The sequence below is a fragment of the Protopterus annectens genome, chromosome 7.part0, assembly GCF_019279795.1.
Source record: "Protopterus annectens isolate FY-2018-M chromosome 7.part0, PAN1.0, whole genome shotgun sequence".
NCBI classification, from domain to species: domain Eukaryota; kingdom Metazoa; phylum Chordata; order Ceratodontiformes; family Protopteridae; genus Protopterus; species Protopterus annectens.
Genome location: NC_056739.1, coordinates 1211756725 through 1211778855, shown reverse-complemented (window position 1 = coordinate 1211778855; position 22131 = coordinate 1211756725). Strand labels below are relative to the sequence as shown.

At 35.7% G+C, this 22131-nt stretch overlaps 1 protein-coding gene across 1 annotated transcript in view; it reads right to left on the bottom strand.

The window, feature by feature from the left end:
* NMB (neuromedin B) overlaps window positions 1-20686 on the bottom strand; it is a 212935-nt gene extending 192249 nt beyond the window's left edge. Inside the window, exon 1 of the mRNA XM_044077839.1 lies at window positions 20147-20686. Within this exon, the coding sequence (XP_043933774.1) occupies window positions 20147-20327 (181 nt within the window). The 5' untranslated portion in view covers window positions 20328-20686. The remainder of the gene's footprint in view (window positions 1-20146) is intronic.
* Window positions 20687-22131: the final 1445 nt, after the last annotated feature.

Here is a 22131-nt window from a genome sequence, read left to right as displayed (position 1 = left end):
TAACCAGGGCAGAGGCTTGGCTTTTGGGTGGACTTTTCTTATTGGGGAAAATTTGTTGAGTATGTTAAGGAAGGCAGTGTTGAAGAATTGTACTGCCAGGTCTAGCTAAAGGTATTTTAGAGGTGTCCAATCATGTTGTTGCAGAATCAGGTTAAAAATAGAGGGGGGAAATACTTTTTGCAACAGATGTATTTGTAGGAGATGTTATATTGTGTGTGTACACATTTTCTGTATAGAAAGGTAGGAGAATGGTGGGTGAGTGAGTCAGGAAGGCAGCCTGCTGTGTAACTTCGGTTGAGATTGCTGGTTAGTATCCAATCTAATGCAGACTGTCTTTTGGTGTGTTTGTCAATGCGAGTGGGACAATTTATGATCTGTGTGAATTTGTAGAGGTTGAGGAAATTGGAAGGGTTATTGGAGGTACAGGTTTGCCAGTCAAGGCTGAAGTCACCAAGAATAATACTTTTGTGGTTGAAATGTAGAGAAGCCCATGAAATGAGACTTTCAGTGATGGGTAGGTTGTTGCCAGGAGAGAGGTAGGAGGCTATGATAATTATTGTTTTGCTTGGGTTTATTTCTAGGTGTGTGGTTAGAATCTCGGTGTTGGGAAGGTCTGGTGGGGAGCATTGGATTTATTCAACTTTAAGGTTATCCTTAAATAGAACTGCTACACCACCACCTCTTTTGTTTCTTCTGTCTAGTCTAATAATATTATAAGCTATTTGTGATAATCTCATTGTCCTTGACGTGTAGCTTTAGCCAGGTTTTGGTTATAACTGCTGTGTCAGAAATTCACTAGCTTTGTTAATTATACTATGAAGGTTGAAGTTGGTGAATAGCAGGTCAGAGTTGAATGTTTTTGGGAGTGGGGGGTAGGGATGGGAGTTTGTGTGGCAGTGAGAGGAGTAAGATGAGGTTTGTGGAGGAGAGGGGGGTGTTATTGGGGCCTGGGTTGGGGTGGATGTCTCCTTGTAGTTTGATTTTTGTGATAGAGTGTCTTGGCTTGCTAGTGAATTTGGGATGTTTGTAAGCAGGGGAATGTGGACAGAGAGTTTTTAGGAGTTTGAAGGAGGTAAGTAGGTAAGTAGAGTTATATAGTTGTAGGCAGATGTCAGAGAAGGTGTGTGATGGTGAGTTTGTGGTAGTTATTGATAGTGTTGGAGAATGGGTGTATGTTATGTTGAATATGTGTAGTGATGTGTAGTACTGGGTGAACTAGAGTGAAAGGAGTAAAAGAGTATTTGTTACTATGCAGTTGTGGTAGTGCATGGTGAGATAAATGGTGTGGTATAAGAGCTGAGAGGGAGTGGATGGGAGTGGGGAGTGGATGCGGGTGGGGTTGTTGATTGTGATGTGAGGAAGGAGGGGAGAGGAGAGAGTCAGAGGGTTTATAAAGGGCAGTAGATAGGTAGAAAGAGGGAAAGGGGTGTGGTAAGTTTAGCTATAAATTACAGGATAAGGGGGGTGAGTGGGAATGCGGGTAGGGTAGGGGAGCCGAGTGAACCCAAGCAAAGTGAGGACAAACGGAGTGGGTTGAGCCGAGCACCATAAAATGGAAAAAAACAGTCTGTTGATGGTGTAAACAGGTAAGTTATAGTCTTTTTAAAGGTGGCTGAGTGAAAAAGGGAGAGTAACAAAGGGGATTTTGCAGGCACATATATAGGTCTTAGATTATTTGATGCTACATTTAGAAACTTCTGGTAGACACAACCCTATGGGAAAAAGAACAACTGGCACTTTCTGTACACGCCGTATTTAATGAAAATGAATCAGAGAAACTACCTTTAACCAGTTACTCAGAAGACGCTGGGTAAGCCAGCTCGGGGACTGCTAGGATTCAGTGAAAAAGCTAAAATCTAGGAAATGGTGCCCTCTTGTGGTGAAAAGGTAATAATAACAGTTAATTTATATATAGCTCTCATTTCTCTGGATTGGACATTTTTATTTAAAACATTAAATAGTTCTGATTTTCTCCTAGATGTTCTAGATATAAGCAAATATTTACATTATAGCTCTACAGCTTACTTAAATAAGGTTTAAGTTTTCTTAGCCTGCTAAATTAGTTAAAGTACTAAGCAGGGTTGTATCAAGTCCTTTCCATTGTTTCCAGTAGCTTCTGAACCTTTGGTTAACGCTCTAAGACCAAATGAACTTATAAAGGAAAATGAAAATGATAGAACAAAATTTACATTTTTTTCTACGCAGATACAAGTTGGAAATAATCTATAACAGATTAAGAGGCTCCTCTAAAGGTTGTCAAGGTAAAATTCCTTGAGTGTCTGTTGCTCAAAGCAAAAGATGCTGAGAAACATAATGTCAGTCACTGTTTTCCATATGATTTCTAAATGTGTGTCAGCAGTGATTCCCTGATTCCCCTCTTTTTGAGTTTTCTCCCTTTTTTATGTTGGTGCAACAGTGGAATTGATATATATATATATATATATATATATATATATATATATACACACATATATATGGTCCCCTTCAGAAGACTGACGTTTCAGATCGAATTTTCAAAAAGTCACAGTATAGTGGGATTGGAGAATTTACCCTTTTCCCCACTGTAGTGCAATCTTGGAGTTGGTATATATAATATACAGGGGGTATGGGGGTGCAGATGACTTACTCCTCTGCAAAAATGTAAATTTTTGTTATTTTGTGTCATTTGACTTTTCAGAAAGTCGATCATATGGTCTATATATATATATATATATATATATATATATATATATATATATATATACTCAGAGAGACATTTCATCGAACGCATCTTCACTGACCATTAAATAATGAAAACACAAAACAGCTAATGTCATATAAGCGATTTCTTTCCATGGGAAACAAATCGCTTGGCCACCTCTGTTACTTTGCTGTTTTCCCCACTGTAGTGTGATCTCAGAGTTGGTATATTTAGTTAGGGGGTGTGTGGGGGGTATTGTTTGTAGTGATGTGCTTTTTGCTTAGGGTAAGCGATTTCTTTCTCAAGGAAAGAAATCACTTATATGCACATTCGCTGTTTTGTGTTTTTGTGGTTTACGGGTCGATGAAGAGGGCATTCGATGAAATGCCTCTTCCAGTATCTAATATAGACCCTATATATATATAAATATATATATATATATATATATATATATATATATATATATATATATATATATATATATATGTATAGGTCTACTTCTAAATTTTGAACTTTCAAAACCTGGAATTGCTTATGGTTGAGACCATAAAATGGAAGTTTTGAAACTGTGAACCATTTAAATGGAGATTGCCGTATAGCATGGAATGGTATATTTATTATTTTCCTTGATGTAATCCAATCTTGGAGTTGGTATAGTTAATTAGCAGGGGGTTTGGGGGCCTAGGGGGACTTGCCCCCTGCAAAAACTAAAAAAAAACAGATTTTCTAAATGTTTTTTATTTAAATTTCAAAGTTTCAAAACTTCGATCTTATGGTCTGAACCATAAGCAATTTGAGGTTTTGAAAATTCGAAATTTAGAAGTAGACCTATACATATATATATACATATATATGTGAGTGTGTGTGTGTGTGTGTGTGTGTGTGTGTGTGTGTGTGTGTGTGTGTGTGTGTGCGTGTGTGGTACGTTTGCCAGTGTGGAGGCTTGCTCCCAACATCAGGGGTAGTCAGGATCTTGGTGATACAAAAAATGGTTGAAGTTAAGTTTTTCATCTTTCTGTGTTTTGGGACACTATTTTTCAGCATTTCTGCTGCTAGCAGTTTTCCCATTTGATGATTCATAGCAGAATCAACATTTAGATCAAATATTATAGTTTAATAATACATATAACTTTAATTTTATTTATAATACAAACAACTCATTATTGATAAAATAGAAAGCTGAACCCAGAGTTGAAAATAAATTCAAATACAATGTTATATTTTCCAATACCAGAAGGTACATGTTTTTATGTAAAACTGTAAATTTATGTTGTAATATTTCAAGCACATCCCATAAAAATAAAATGTTTATAATTTAATTATCTTAAAAATAAACTTACATGTTCACAATTAAAATAATGGATTTTTCTACTTGTCACATAAATAATACATTGAGATCAATAACTTCAATTACATTTAACAAAAATAACAACTGATTTGGAAAAAGTTTTATATAATAAGATACTGATTAAGATAATATTTAAATATTATCAGTAGAAAATATACAACAAAAGTATAATCTAATGTATGTAGGTTGACTAGAGATCCAAAATATTTGAAACCTTATATATCAAAAATTCTAGGGTATACCCAATTTAGAGAAAAGCAACATTCTTAACTGAAATAGTCATCTTAATTTAATTTTAAACAATAAAGTAAGTAGTAGGTCTCACTTATCTAACTTTTCTAAGATTTTGAAATTATAAATAATCATTCCAAATTCAGTTTAGAATTATATAAAAAATGCTGCATGTTCTGATTTAGATGATAATGAGAAATTTGTTATTTGTGCTTACCTGCTTACATACCTTCTCATTTTTTGGAAAACTTTTAAGTGAAACCTTGGTCACGTGGCATGCTGTACTCTGTATTGGTTGGCTAAAACATTTAATACGCATAATAATAAATGTTGGACATGTAAAGGATCTAAAGGATGATTTGGTACACATACTTTATGAATGTGTCTCCCTACACAAATTTTAAAAGGATAGTCAATAATTTTATGCAAGACATTGCAAACCATTTTGATGGATAATTTTATTTTGACCAAACACATAGGCCCCGATTCATCAGTGCTATCAGTGCAAGTGACCCCTAATGTAAATAACAGGCTGAGAGTAGTTGATTTTTAATCTTGTCCCCATAGTGAGCCTGTTTGCAAATAGGCATAACACCAAAGTGTTACACAGTGAGAGCAGGTCTTTTGGAATCAGGGCAGACTTACACTAACAGCAACTCTTTTGGAATCTGGCCCAAAATTTTGTTCAGTGCTCCATTTCTATCTTCTCTTAAATACCCATATTCTGCTGCATTCTAGATAATAATACTGTATCTAGAAAGTGGAAAATATGTCTCTTTCATTCTTTTTAAGATTTTATAACCTTAATATTTCTAATTGGTCATAAATGGATGAAATATTCATAAGATCCAAAAGTGATGGATTAAATGAATTATGTCACTTGAAAATTTTGAAGATTGCCCATGGAGATATTGAAAGTTATTTTTATAGGAATTTGCCAATTATTCTTTCATATGATATGATAAATGTAATTGATTTAAAGGACATTTAGCAATATGATATGCTTTATTTTAATATGTTTTTCTTTTTCCTTATATGTTTTTGACTTTTCCTTTAGTTTATTTGAAATACTTAATATGTATATTAAATTATTTGAATTGCAGTTTTGTAATTTTGACTAGAAACAATAAAAAATATGACAGTAAAAATAAATGGGATGGTTTGCTATATTTAAAGGATCAGAGTAAATAAAGGGAAGTGACCAATAAATAAGTTGGGGAAAACTTGAATCTGCTTACATGTATGTAGTATATTAGTTACAATACAATTCAGTGATGTGTGATGGTAAGTCTTTAAGCTGAGGTGCATTTAAGATGTGACTAGCAGAATTAAATTTAGTTAATTTGGAGAACTGTTGAACAGTGAGTCATTAGTGCTCAGCCAGTTTATGTTTGTGTTGTTCTGGTAGAATAAACTATGGATTTTCAGGGTTTCAGGGTATCAGCAGTATGTGTGTGAAACACACTGAAAGAGGGGTGCTTGCTGTGGTAATGTGAAGTTTTGTATGAGGGATTAGTGCTACTCAGCATATTAGCCAGTTTCAGCTATAATTTCTCTAGGAAGTATCTCTACTAATAATAAAACTTTTAGCTAGTAAAGCCAGTTATCTTTGTTCAGATGGAGGTGTAATTAAAAGGCTTTAACTTTGTGCTGATACTGAAAGAATATTCAGTGATTTTGCAGAAACTCGAGATCCATTTGGAGTATTCTAATGTTCAGGTTACCAGCATTTCTATGACAAGTTTTTAATTCTGTTTGCTTCTGTTGTTAGTCTTTTCTCACACTGTGGGGAGATTCTGATCCCTTTACTATATCCTAGGAAAAATTAGATGCACTGTGGGAAGGCAATAATGTGTATCTAGTAATCTAATGTAGTAATGTGTATCTAGTGTAATAGTGTAATCTGAGGCACTTACAGTTCAAGTTATAATAGTAAAGCACAGAACTGTATTATTTGCATTATATCCTTGAAGGAGATAGCTTACTTTTCACTTACTACATAACCATGAAGTATTGATATTTACATGCACTTATGAGATATGCATGAGTGCTGAAATAGAAACAAGAATATGCTTTTGTCATGCCACGAGTTATGAAATGTGTTAAGACAAAGTCTATGTAAAGAAATCTAAATTAAAATGTCTTTGCTGTTTTATTTCATTGCTTGTATTCCATTCTCCTCCATACTTGACTATTTCTCTGTCTAACTCTGTTCAGAAAGAAGTAGACGGAGACAGAAACATGACCTCAAAGTACTTTATAATATCAAAAATGCAAACCTGCAGTTAGTAAATATAAATGTACACACCTGTGAATTTCAAAATAATATGGAGGAATCTGAACCTGCTTTGTGGTGTTGCTTACGATATCAATTTATATATTTGGTACATGATAACTGGTTGTGCTAAAAGGACGGCATATGTTCAGGTCTTGAAAAGGAAAGACGATGTGGTCATAATACATCAGCAACAATTATAAAGAAACAGGTTCACTAAATATGTTTCAGGAATATGGGTCATAAATATGATCACATATAAAGGCACACACAACCCTATGAGCACAATCAGAAAATAATGTTTCTTCAAAATTAAAATGTACTTCGTGAAAACAAAAACGTAAATAGCATTTTACATGAACCATCAATACCATTTGCTAAATAAGATAATGAATTGCATGGCTACCACAATTATGAGAAACAAACATATACCATGTTCTGTTAACTGTAGAGTCTGAAAAAAATATGATGGACAGCTTTTGTTTAGCAATATTCCATGTATTGCATTTAACCCTGCCTGCTTCAGAAGTGCTTTTCCTAACATGGCCATCTACAGTAAGATACATTTTGTAAATCAAAACTGAAGTATACTGCTTAAAGGATCACCGCTGCTGAAGCCAGGAACTCTGAGAAGCTGACTCAACCTGCCTCCTGCATATGGGATTCCTACAGTGGCAAAGAAAATAAAGTGCAGTTGGGCCTTCTCGGGGAATACATGAATGAAAACAAATTTCTGAAAAGTTAAGCATGTTGTTTGTCACTACTTAGCTTTGTTGTCCCTACATCATGCCTTCAGCCAGTTGAACTACTTGCACATCCAAAGAAACAAAATATTCTTAGCTTAGTGCATTGCTCAGTTTCTTACAGTTTGTGATGTTCTACAGTAATCATATTGAATGATTACAGCACTTCATATATACTGTTGCACAGTGCCACCTGGACTCTTACAGCATAACTGTCACTTGACTCATTGAAATTTTACAATTCTGAGTGCATTTTTATTTAGGCTTTTACCTTATTACAACATGACTCACACATTGACTAACCAAATTTATTTAGTTTGCGATGTAAAAATGGCATATTGGTAGTTACAATACAATCCATCAACTCTAAGCTTGTTAGAAGACATTTGGTTCTAATTATACGCATTGCGGCTTGCTTTGACATGGCCAATCCCAAGACAACTCAAAAATATAAAACATTACCAACACCCAAATCCATTGCTAAGTATGCAAGAATACAAAACTCATAATATACACACATACACAAGGTGTATGTTTTTATAGACCATCATTTGTAGATGAAAATTAGTTAGGCTTAAAACAGCCCACAAGGGCAGTTAGCCTAGTACTTACCTGTGAAACTGTATCAAGGAGGATGAAACAGACATACAGACACGCGCACACACACACACACACACACACGCACACACCCACACACACAGACACACACACACAGACACACACACACACACACACACACACACACACACACACACACACACACACACACACACACACATACACACTCACTCACACTAGTCTATGTCATTTGATCTTAATACACAATGTCTAAAAACAAGTGACTGAAACAAAACTAATCTAGCACACACACAATCCAAACTCAGCACATAAATGGAAAAAAATGTGTTTTTTGCAGAGGGGCATGCTTCCTGCACCCCCATACCTGCTAATAAATATATATATATATATATATATATATATATATATATATATATATATATATATATATATATATATATATATGATTCTACCTCAAAAGATCAAAATGCCACATCATCTAAGACCATATTATTGAGACAATAGCATTGAATCCTGAAAACATCGAACACCCAGAACTATGAAACCTAACCATGGGTAGTGAACCACTTGGCTGCCATGGTGAACCTTGCCCTTTTGCCACTGTAATGCAATGTTGGAGTAGGAGTATTTAGTTGGGGTGTGTGGGGACACAGATGCTCACACTGGGAGGTGTGGGGGTGATTCCCCCCACTTTTGTAGGTTTTACTTGCTGCATTGTTTTTTTTTTTTATCCTGGTGGCCCAGTTGTTCACTTCCCAGGGTTAGGTTTCATGATTCTGGGTGTTTGATGTTTTCAAGATTCGAGGATGTCATCTTGATAATATGGTCTTCATTGATGTGGCATTTCAATCCTTTAAAGTAAACCCATGTATATATATATATATATATATATATGTATATATATATATATATATATATATATGTATATATATATATATATATATGTGTATTTGTATATATATATATATATATATATATATATATATATATATATATATATATATATATATATAGGTTCATAGGTAGGTACTAGGCTATCTGCCTGAGGGCATTTATAAACCTAGCCAGAGTGTGTCGGCTTTCGCTGCCCCATTGATTAATTAACTGATCCTCTGTCAAGCAGAGCCAATGAAGTGATCCCAGGGGTGTATTTTCTGTTACCCATCGACTCGTCAAGGTTTCTTTTGAAGAGTGTTAGTGAGGGACTCTGCCTGATGTAATTTGGAATTTTGTTCCAAAGCATGGGGAGTCTCTGTGACAGGAATCTATCCCTCCAGCATGTTCTATTTATTGTTGTGGCGAGGTTTAGCTCACTAGAGCACATGGCTCGCAGTGACTTGGATTTCTTTAGGTGGAGCATGTCCATCAATTCTGAGTTGAACATGGCTTTGTAAGTCAGGCAGAGATCACCTCTGAGTATACGATATGCCACTGAGTACAGCCGGAGTTTTTTCAGTCGGGCTGCATAGGACATATGTTTGAGACCAGTAATCCTCTTGGTGAGGTACTTTTGTGGTCTTTCCAGCTGTTGGAAGTGTCTTGTGAGGTACATCCCAAATGGGGCATTGTACTCTATGATGGGTCTAAAGAGTGACGAGTAGAGGGGCACTATAACCTCTTTATTTCTAGATGCGAACCCTTTAGTAATTAGATGAGCCACATAGAAGGATTTCCTAACTACTTTGGCAATATGATTGTCAAAGGAGAGATTACTATCTACCTGGGTCCCCAGATCTCTTATTAGCTCTTCTGTATTAAGGGAGCTGCCACCTATGTGGTAATTCGTGGGTGCTTTGTTTTTCCCAAATGGGATAACTATGCATTTTTTGGCATTTAGCTTGAGACCATGACTTTGACACCAGGTGTCCATCTCAGTAAGGCCCTTTTGGAGGATGTCCATGTCAGCCGGAGAGTCAATTATGGCTCCCAGTTTGCAGTCATCAGCGAACTTGGTTAGCCATAGTCCTCCTGTGTTTGCCTGTACTTCTGAGAAGTATATGCCGAACAGTAGGGATCCCAGGACTGAGCCTTGTGGGACACCACTTGTGACTGGTTTAGAGCCGGACCTGGAGCCCGCTATTCTTACCGTGTGAGTTCTGTCTGTAAGCCAGTTGGCAACCCATCTCATGACATAGGGGTTTATGTTCAGTCTGGTGAGTTTTTCTGTAATACCCAAGTGGGGAATGGTGTCAAAAGCCTTGGCGAGGTCAAGGTAGGCTGTGTGAACCACCTTTCCCTCGTCTATGGCCTTGGTGACTGTCTTGACGAAGTCAACCAGTTTTGTAGGCATGATCTGCCCTTAACAAAGCCGAACTGGGTCGGGTCAAGTGTTTGGAGGTTCCCAATGTCTTTGTTAATGAGTTCCATGATGACGCGCTCCATAGCCTTGCAGACCAGGCTAGTCAGGCTTATGGGGCGATAGTTACCAGGGTCAGTTGTGGCCCCTCCTTTGTGGAGAGGAATAACCGTTGCTGTGCACCATTCTATGGGCATGTAGCTTGTGGAATATATATATATATATATATATACGTATACATATATTTGTATAGCAACTCCACGGTCGCCCTACAGTGAAAAAAAAAAGATAAAAGCACTGAAAGTGCACAACCAACTCTTGCAGTACAACACAGTGTGGTAAAGTAAAGTGTAATATAACTTACAACTCTGTAAAAACAATCATCGGTGATCACAAATGGCTAAGCCTTCCTTCATATCAGAGTTATATAGTATGTAGTGTGTGCTAGCATTAGATTAATTTTTTTAAATCACTTTTTTGAGATGATTTATGTTTAGATGAAGTGATAGAGCACTTCAAGATAACTCATACATATATATTCATTCTATTTTATTTGTTAGCTAAGGTAGAGCACTGATCTCTATGGACCTTTTTCAGATTCAACCCAGGAGCACTGTCTCCTTAAGTGACTTGCTCAGAGTCACACAGTTAGGCAATGCAGGTTGAGGGAATCGAACCCTGGGCTACAGGAAGCAGCTCACTAACAGCTCCTCAATCCTCTACAACAACTGCCAAACAATGTATATACTTACTCTCAAAGTGTACAATTATGGAAGGTATAATAGATATGGTTTTCAGCTACAAAGTGTACATATTTTTTAACCATTCTCTGTATATCATCAAGCATTTCTCAGTACTTAGTCCCTATCACCAACCATCAAAAATCATAACTAATCAAAGTAACTCAGCCCCAGTCACAGTTTAAAGGGAAACATTTTCAAACACTGCACACACACATACCATAAAAACAATTCTCCCAAAGAAATCAAAGCCTTAGAAGTACAATACAGTCAGTTTAATTTGGCTTTTTAAAGCCTGAGTTTTCACTGACAACCTGTTGGCTACATAGACTTGCCACCCCACTTAACCACCACAACTCATCAAACTAAAGTACTTTTGCAGGGAGGTTGTGCTTCCTTACACCCCACAATGTTGGACTCTGCCTTCACACATCTATTCTCTAAATATACTGCTTCAGATGTTGCAGCAACTCAAAGAAAGGGGAAATAAAGTTATCCCATTTTCTTGGAGCTGGTATAACCTTGGAAGAAAAAAAACATTAATATTCATATTACAATTATGTAAATGTCCTTCAATGGTCTACTGGATAGTATTAAGATCATGAATGACAGCTCAAGGGCAATACTTCAATATCAAAAAAGACATACCACAACCACTGTAATAATTGATAAATCGCAAATCAAACACCAGTAGACATAGCAGACCAGGATAAAGAAATTTTAATAAAAATTAAATGCTTTCATTCATTCCAGTGTATACAAACTTCTTCAGAATACAAAAAACGCATTCAAAATGTTTAAAATATATAATAAAATGCAAAACCACATGACTAACAACTTTCTCTCTTTCTTTCCCATTTATGCACCAAGTGGTACATCGGGCAAAAAGCACCCTTCAGCATTCTTTGTTTCTGTAGCAGGTATGGCTTTTACAGGCTCAGGTTGATAGCCCAAGGTCATGACTAACAACTGACCAACCTAAAATGCAGGGTCATTAAGATAAACAGTGAATCTCGTATTGTTCATTTGGGAAGCGTCATAGTAACCAAAAACAATACTATGCTGACAAATATTAAAAATCCATATATCTAAAACCAGTAAAAGATCTAAAGTATATATGCACAGAAATAAATACTTCAGTGAATTGATAAATACACATTAATAAGAAAACATGTTCAACACATAAATTGCATAGAAAGGGAAAAAACATCTATTTTTCAATCAATCATATATTAAAGTCTACTAGCCATTAAAGATAAAATACTATTAGCTGATATCTTGTCATAGAAACCAGGGGCTGGGTTGCATTCAGTTTTATTTGCCAATATAATTACTTTGATTCGAGTAATGCTTTCCAAGCCCCCCCCCCCCCGCCCCATCTAAATGGAAAACATTCTCTGCTACATAAAATACATTTTTTAAAATTCTTGCACTGTGTGGAATGACAAGGCAGTGCATTACTGGGGTTACATTTCTTGATAGTATGTGTGTTCATAAATTCTTGCTCTCAGCTGATGCTCAGTCTTACCTATCCTGTCCACAATAATTTTGTGATGGACCCTCCATTAATTTATTATCTTACCTGAGAAGTATTAAAAGCAATGGGAAATTTAATTATGGTACCACAGAGGTTATTTGCATTACAATATGTCTGACTGGTTCTTCTTTTTCCGTAAGACTGAGCATCAGCTGAGAACAAGAACACAAAATTCATTAGGAAATATGATCCCAGTAATGCACAGGATTGCCTTTCTGCAGAGTGAAAGGATTAAAAAATATATTTATTTTATGAAGTGCAGAAAGTTTCCAATTTAGATGGGAGGGGGGGCTTGGAAAGCATTATTTGAATCAAGGGAATTATATTGGTAAATAAAACTGAATACAACCCAGCCCTCTGGTCTCAATGACAAGATATCTTTAAGGGCTAGCAGAGTGTAACACATATTCAATTGAAAAATAAATGATTCTTTGCCCTTTACATTCAATTTTTTATAAGTTTGAAGTTATGTTCTTATATTATGTATATTTATCAATTCTCTAAAGTATTTATTTTTGTGCAAATGTACATTTTACATGTTTTACTGGTTTTACATTTATGGATTTTTAAAATTTGTCAGTTTAGCAATGTTAGATTGGTCTGTTGTTATTCATGTGACTTCGTGTTTTAATATATATTTTAACCATTATGAATATTTTTATTTACTCTGAAGAAGTTTATATGCAGATTTTTATTAAAATGTCTTTATCCCGGTCCACTGTGAATAACAGCATTTGCTTTGTGGTTTAGAAATACTTTAGTACTTCAAAGTATATCCAGGTCAACTAAATCAAAATGATAATTTAAAAATAAAATAAAAAAGCAAAAAAATACAATCATTACCACTTTCAAACTAATTAAAACTATTATTAAGCTACAAAACTAACATAATTGAACACATCTTTCACAAGACCACTAAAGTAATACAACAAAATTACCTGATATTATAAAAAAAGAAAAACATATCCTCAGGACTACAGTAAAAAATACACACAAGACAATCCATTCATAAGAAAATTGTAAACTGCATAAAACCCAGTCCAGTAAACAACTCAGGCAAATATCATCATCACTCCACCACAATGAAATGAATGGGAAACATTAATACAAACTAAAAAAAAAAATAAAATAAAATAACAGAAATAAATGGATAAATTAAATGCATAGGGATCCAAGTTTGTGATAAATGAAATCTATTGTGCTGTAGGATTAGGGAGTTTGATTTCATCCCTTGTGACTTATAGAACAATCATGAAACACACACACACACACACATAAACACACACACGCATAAACACACACACACACACACACACACACACACACACACACACACACACACACAAACACACACACACATACAGACACACAAACATTATACAGATATGGATGCAGAGTGACTATTCTGGGCTTGGATTTAGTACACCATCGTGAATTTCTAAGTCTATGCTTATAAACTAACAAATGACGACACTCAACCACACTTACCATAATGCAGCTAATCCCTGCAATTGTCCGTCACCTTAGCTTATCACTACTACTTACGTACCAGCTCTAATGTTTATTCATGAAATCTGATACAGTTCCATAGTTCACCACTTCTAACGAAAGAGTACTGTAAGCTTGAAATGCTCTCTCTGTCAGATACCATTGTGTTGTTTCATTTTCAGAGTGACTTCCTCTCCAACTTCAGATATGGTCTGGTCTTGAATGTTTGGTCTTATTTTCTCTTCAGAATTATTTTTATGTACTCTGTGTTATCGTCAGCGCTAATATGAAATGCTACCCATTTTGTCCTTTGCAGTGTCTTTGTCTAAACTGAAGAATCACAGTTTCTTACAATGCTAGTACTTCGAATTTTGATGCCCTTGTTTTGCACTTCTATTATCCTTACTGGTCATATGCATGTCTCTTTCAACCATAGCTTCTACAGACAGGCAGAATTGCATCACACTGACTTAAATGATGTTGGTCTGACTAACATTTGTTCACCTTAATGATTTTGTTGCCATAGGATAAAATGGGGAGATCTAGGGTATAATAACCACTTTGAAGTCTTTTCCTGTGTTCTGTAACAGTTAATAATTCATCATCTAATTGTTAAATCATTTTAGATTTTTTTCTATAGTTTAAAATGTTTCCCTTGAAATAAATTTCAACAGCTACTTATTACACCTGTCACTCAGTATGTCATGATAATTCATGATTCTATATGCTGTCCTATTAGCCACTGAACAATATCACAACATTGTTGTGCACATTTATACAGACAGTATTTAATATGTGCTTACCAGAGGCATATTGTTTACCTCAGAACAAACTACTACCAGTCACATCGCTTAACTTAAGATGTGTGACATTTGAAGTCCAGGTTGTAGGTGAAAAGGATCATTGGGCATATCCACCTACCTGGTTATCCAATGTTTGAAGCCAAGCAGCATAGCATAACGTGGCTCTAGTACACTGGGTCTGTTTCAAGATTTCATTACTTAATCAGAGCTTAATAGTTTAGTTCAGAAGCTGCAGTTAATGACTGTGGCTGGTTATACAAATACCCATCATATAATATTTGTTATCCTCCTGTAAAATAATTTATGCATTTGTTACTGATAAGTTGAGTAAGATAAGGAAAACATTAAGGGAAGATGAGTACTGTTGTATCAATGCAGTGTTTGTGTATTTTCCTTTGTGAATATGTGAGTGTGCATGTATGTGGGTGAGATCTTTTGTGGCTGTGTGTGTGCACTGGTGCATATGGGTATAAACATGTGACTGCACATTTGTATTGTCCATCTACTGAATTAATAAAAATAGTATGACATATAGAAATGGAGAACTACAAACTATACAAATAACAAACTGCAACTCCACATTTCTAAAGGCATTTTCTTTCCGTTAGAACATGTGTATCTTTTAGGTGATTGTGCACAAAACCATTCTCAAAACTCCCAGTTAGCATATTAGTCTTTTTCTTGCCCCTCTGTCAGCCTAATCATTCTAATGAAACAGCAAGATCAAAGGGAGGGGGCTGACTTAACAGCTACTTTGCTATTGTTTCTAAGCAACAATGATGTCAAAACCAGAAAGTTACACAGCTGGTGACATAGGCAGGATTAAGATATGGACAGACATATCAGATGCTGGTCAGGTGGCTGGCTGTATATCATCACTATTAAAATTAGGTATACAATCTTCTAATTAACAAAAATGGATGGCTAAATATCTGTTTTAAATTTACACTACTGAAAGTTGGCGACACAGCAGTTCATTCTTTACAATGTTTTAAAGGGCAAGCTACTTCATAAAGTACTGAGGAATCATTATTGGGAAAAAGAGCTTTAATTGCCTTTAGTACTAACATGATATTAAGAAAGTAAGTGAAGAGAAATTATGTATTTTATATAAGGTGAAAAAAAGGATTTTCATAAATCTGATGGGACTGTTGCTTTCCAGCACTGTTCATATACTACTAATACCAAACCAGATGGTACTTTTAGTTTTACATTTGAGGTCTGGTACATATCTACTGCACGTACTCCAGAATATGTCTTCTCAAGAGAATGAGAAGGTCTGTTTATTACATTTCTTAACCAGGAATGCCAAATGTGAAATCCCATTTCCACTGGAGTTCCATGAAGAAGTCTGCAGATAATGATAATATTTAATTTACAAAGTAAATAATAAATGACACATCAATAGGCCATACAAATATCTAGAACAAGTGAACTAATGAAAAGTTAACTACTCGGACTATCATGGTTACCATGGTAACCAGATGAATATACATTGCATAATTCACAGTACTCACAACTATGCAAGGTGAGCTATCAGTAACAGCTATCAGTCTTCTCTGACGAATAAAGAATGATTATCAAATGAATTTAAAATAAAACATTAATACTTTTCATTATATACTTGATATTAGGACACTGACATGTTAAGGACATGTCAGTGTCCTAAGATAAAGTATCCCCAGACAAGTGTCAATGCATTCTTTTTTATTCATTTGTTAATCCAGTAACCCCATTAGATACAAATATCTCTTTTCAGGGCTGACCCAGGGGAACTGTCAGGTTTAGTTACTTGCTCAGAGTTACACGGTAGGCAAATACAGATAGAAGGAATCAAACCCTGCACCCTACACTGCAAGACTACAGGAAACAGAGCCTTAATTCTTTGTGCTTACTACTAGACATCATAAATTAGATAAAAAACATAACCTCATTAGAAGAATATTAAAAATCTTACTACTAATGTGTCACTGTAGCACCTCAAAGGAATATCCAGGAGACTGTAATGGAAAATATCTCTAATTTAGTTTGTTAATTCCATCTCTGGCAAACATATGTTCCACTCTCAGTACAAAAAAAAAATAACTAAATAACATAAAATACACTATTAAATAACTGAATGTTACCTGACCTTAGAAGACTTTATAGAGGTCTGAAAATTATATAAAACGTGAATGATAGCATATTTTCAGTTTTCGTTTAAGATTTTTATTTACTATAAAAGAAAAAAATCCTTCATTATTCCTGTTTCTTCACCTGGTTTTCTGGAGAAATATGTGCTTCCAACAAACAGCAAATAATTAAACAAAAATCTGCTCTATCCAATGCCTTCTGTTGTGTGGTAGTAGGTGTGAGGGTCCTGTCACTGGAAAAGAACATTGCCTTGCTTTCTTCCATTTTATGCAGAGCATTGACTTGATTATGTGATGTAACAAAGAATGCAGACAAAAAGAGAAAATGACATTGGGTAAAATGCATTAGATGGGCAACTGAAGACCCCTAGCTAATAAAAATGCAGGCATCTAACACTGATAACACTGTGAGAATGCACACTAGTTACAGGATGCACCCAGATAATTTGAATGAGACGGGAAAGGCTTGTGTAAAAATGTAAATAATAAAAACATGTTCTTTGCTGAATGTATCCTGTCCTGCACCCCACTTTCAAATCCTAAGCATTTAAAATAACAATAAAACAGTGTGTGGCTAGAGTGACACATTCTGTCATGTTTCATTACTTAGAAACAGCAATGAATAGAGATTTTTGTGGGGAGAATCTGGTTTGCACAAGAAGCAATTAACTATGGTGCTGTCTGCATCACACCTATGTTTCACATTATTATTGTGAGGTTAAAATGTCAGTATGACTGCAGTAATCATGCCTGATATATTCTGTGTGTATTTGTGTGGCACGCGCGCACGTGTGTGTGTGTGTGTGTGTGTGTGCGCGTGTGTGTATGTGTGTCTGTGTTTCTTTGCATGTCTGTGTATACATAGATCAACTTTCATGCTACAGTAAGATCCATGATTCTTCACAGTATCAGTTTTCATTAAAGCACATCTCATTGAAAAAATGAATTTGCATTTCACTGAGTTAGAAAATTGAAGTCCATTATATCAATCTCATCTCTTTGAGGGGAAATGCTTTCCATATTTGTCAGATTATACATTGCAATTCTAAAGTCAAACAATTTAGTGATAGAGGGACAGGCTTGAAGAAGATGGGTGTTTATTTTTTCACAAGGTTCTGTGACTTTGGAGTACAAAATAAAGTCCAGGAAGATGTGAGGGAATGGAACACAGACAAGCATGGCTTACCTCTTGCAAAAAGAATATCTGAAATAATATTTTACTTTACGAAATGTGCAATGAGTTAATTTCAAGTATGTGTGTTCAGAAAAACAAAAGAAAGAAAGAAACATGATGATTCAAAGTGCTCCACTCCCGCTCTCTTCATTATTAAAGGCAGAGAATTCTGATATCACAGGGGATACAGTAACCCATCATTTAGTTTGCCAAAAGAGAAAATCACTTGAACCTATCAGTCTGCCTTTTTTCTCCATCTTCTTGATAAGCCCTCTGCCGTAGGTAATCGACATCTGCACTCTTCTATATCAAATAAGATTGATGCATGTCTTTTCATGAATGCTTTAATTTTTATAAATTCATAATACTAAACAATTCTTTATAAACATAAAAAGTAAAAGAAAAATCATCAGTTATGGATTGCCCATCCCAAGACTGTTTCTTGTGTGCCATTTGTGTCCTATGATCATCACCAAACCTCTCAACTATACAGATTTTTGCAGAATGCCCAGATTTTTGCTTCATATTTTTGGTCTGTTTTTCACAAAATTGTGGTTTTCTAGCAAATCATTGGCAAATTGTTGAAGATTTAACTCAGAAAATAATGATAGATGTTTGAGTTTCAGCCTTCATACCCTTCAGAATATTCATACTAACGTAAAGCCTGTTACTCTAACTACCTTTTAATTTTGTAAGCGCAATACTTAAAAATGTTCCCTATTTTGCCCCCCCCCCCCCATTATTTGTCCAGATTGCTTGCTCTAAGAGGTTGAGAGGTATGTCTCTGTCCAAAAGTTCTTGAACATCTTTTTTTTCTAAAAGATATTTTTACTTTTGGCAGAAGAAGTCATGTGACGGGCATGATGATATCTACCATGCCCCCACTTCACAACCAGTTATTATGCCCCTTTAGTCCTGTGGTTTGTATAGATTTGTTATACCCCAGAGCAGCTGTACTAATCACTGTACTTCAAACAAACCTGAAATTTATTCTCACAGCTTTCACTTTTACATAATCTGGCCGTTTATTCTCTTCAGTGTTCCATAGTCTTATCAGAAAACTAACAGTAAAGCTGTCATTTAGTGATAACTGATAGTAAGATCTTGTTTGTAATTTTGACAACATTTTAACAACGTGCAAGATGAAATGTTACTATCTGTGTAAAACCCAAATGGAAATAGTGCAATGTCTAAATGCATTTCTTAGTTCCTTCCAGTATACCAAAAGTGTAATCACACAGAAGGTAGACGGTAGGTGAGAACAGTAATTTACATAAGTAATAATTTATGACACCCTGGTAAAAGGTAGTTGCACCTTATAATGGTGGAATTAATGCATGCTCTTTACAATGATATTCTTGTTAGAGCAGATGTCATTAAATGTTTATGATCTAACTAAAAATATGCAAAATCCTATTTCCTCTAAATGTTTCAGAAACTACCCTTAACAGCTAATTTGGCATGAAAGACTAACAACAAATACATTTTACAACTGACAGCCTCTATTTTACCTAGTAAAGTGAAACTTTAGTGCATTGATAGTATTGGTTGCCCCGCGAAATGTCATATTTGGTTAAAAAAAACCCTTTCACATTCATCATTTGAAAATATGACAACCGTTTTCTTTTACGACTGTGGCAAGATGAGGAAAATGATATTCAAAGTGAAGAGTTGAAAAGATGCAACTTTAGAAACAGGTTGCTTTTCATATGTGTGTGTGTGTGTGTGTGTGTGTGTGTGTGTGTGTGCGCGCGCGTTTGTGTGTGTGTGTGTGTGTGTGTGTGTGTGTGTGTGTGTCTCTCTCTCTATATATATATATAGTGATATATATATATATATATATATATATATATATATATATATATATATATATATATATATATATAGTGATATATATATATATAGTGATATATATATATATATAAATAGCACTACTCTGTTCATCATACAGTAAATTGAAATTCTATAATGAAATATAGACTCTTCTAGTTTCTAGCACATAGGGCTACATATATGATGAAGAAATGGTAAAGCTCTAAAATACAGACCTCTCATTGTAATGTCATAAGTTAGAAATTCGTGAAATTATAAAGTGGTGACAAAAATATAAAACGTCTCACCTGTAGCCCACAGGTTTCCTCTAGGATTTACTTTGATTTTCGCAACTTTGTTTCTGAGTTCTGTCAGGTCCACACTGACTGAGACAGTGACTGAAACGAAAGAGAAAAAAAGTAGTGGAAATAAGAAACCCACCCAGAAGAGGCTGCTGACCTGCACCGTTTTTGCAGTTGTATGGAACATGGTGATGTTACACGCTGCAGTCCACAGTAACTAATGTGAAAAAAGAAACAAGTTGCTTGTGCAGATGTTATTAGAAAAAAGGGGTAGCAGCAGCCTCCTTGGTGGGCGTAAAGGGGCTACGATCGCTCTGAAGTTATTCTCGGTTGTTTGCTGTGGCTGTGACAAGACACCCTGTCTTTATGGCCCTTTACTTGAACACATACGCTCCATTCTGTCTTCCCCACAACTCCCCTCTGGTATTTATAGTTCGTTCCCGCCCTTCGGTGCCGGCGGAGGTGCCAGTGAAAGAGGTCGGTGGTGACAAAAGGGTGCAACAGGAGTGCTTCATGAATAATTAGGAAGGGACGCACTACCCAGCAGAATTACGCACTAAAGGAGAGAGTGCGCTGCCAGCTCGTCTGCGAGTAGAGCTCCTTCACTGTGAATTCAGTATGTGTTTACCACTGACCAGCGGCTGATGTCCGAGTGCCCCTGTCCTTGGCTAAGAACTGCGCCGAGATTCGGTATGACACTAGGGACACAGTGGGCATGAGGCACTAGGTGCATTGACTCGGCGAGCACCGTTGATTCTAAATGTAATACATGTCAGATCTGACAGCACAGTTACATTTCACGGTGCGTCCGTGAAATAAATAAATGCACATGTAAATAATGTTACTTTTAACAGAGCTGCGCTTTGTTGCACCTTTCTTAGCAGGGAGAAGTGTTTCATCCGACGAGTCCACAGTTCTGAACATGCCTTCAACTGACTAGAATTTCGCAGACTGTCCAGATTTTTGTCTGTTTTCGGTCTGTTCCTCGTTAAATTTATTGGCTAATCAACGAGGATTGAAGTAACTAAATAATGACGAACGTTCGAGTTTCAGACTTCATATCCACCAGAAAAATGCATGCCAATACAACATCTGTTATTCCAGCAATTTTCTAAGTTTATAAGAACAATATATAAAACCTGTCTGTGATTTCGGACTCTTACCACTCATTCCATTATTATTACTTTGTCCAGAAATCTTGTGCTAACACATTGAAAGGTTTGCTTCTGCACACAGGAGTTATGGGATTCTCAGACCATTTTATTTTATTTATTTATTTGTTTTATTTTACATTTGTTAACTGTGGTGTCTGACTGAGCCGAACAGGTCTTTTTTCAGCAGAGGCCCGGGAAGAAAAGCTCCACATAGAAAAATTACAGATGCATTTAGATATTTAGACATGTATACACACATATTACAATAGACATGTTTTTACAGTGGTATGCAGCACATCAACAGTTACAGTGGAGAGAACAAACAAGAAAATGTTATTTAAAAATAAAGGTAATTAATAGATTTGTGGTGTACAGCTGAAATTTGGAACATAGGTAGACTACATACATAGTACACAGGTACAGTACATACACTGTACATTAGCCGGTGTTTGTGAGTAAGAGTGAAAACTATTAGCAAGGTTTAGTATGTGTACCTTATCCGCTTTCACTAGCCTGGGGAGCAATCATGGCACTGCCAACTTTGCTTGAGATGTTGCCTAATGAGGTTTTTAAAGGAAGCTTTGGACAATGTGTTTTGTATGCTAGTGAGGAGAGAGTTCCATTTTTTAGCCACTGAACTACTATATAGTGTGTCTCCACATATTTCTCACTGAAATATAACATGTATTAACAATGAGTACTCCGACCCAACTAAAATGTTTTATTTTTACCTTACCGGTTCTTATTCACTGTTGGAAAGACTGACTGCTGTGTCTGGTAATAGCAAGACCAATTCATTGTGTAGATATAATACAAGATACATACATATACACACAC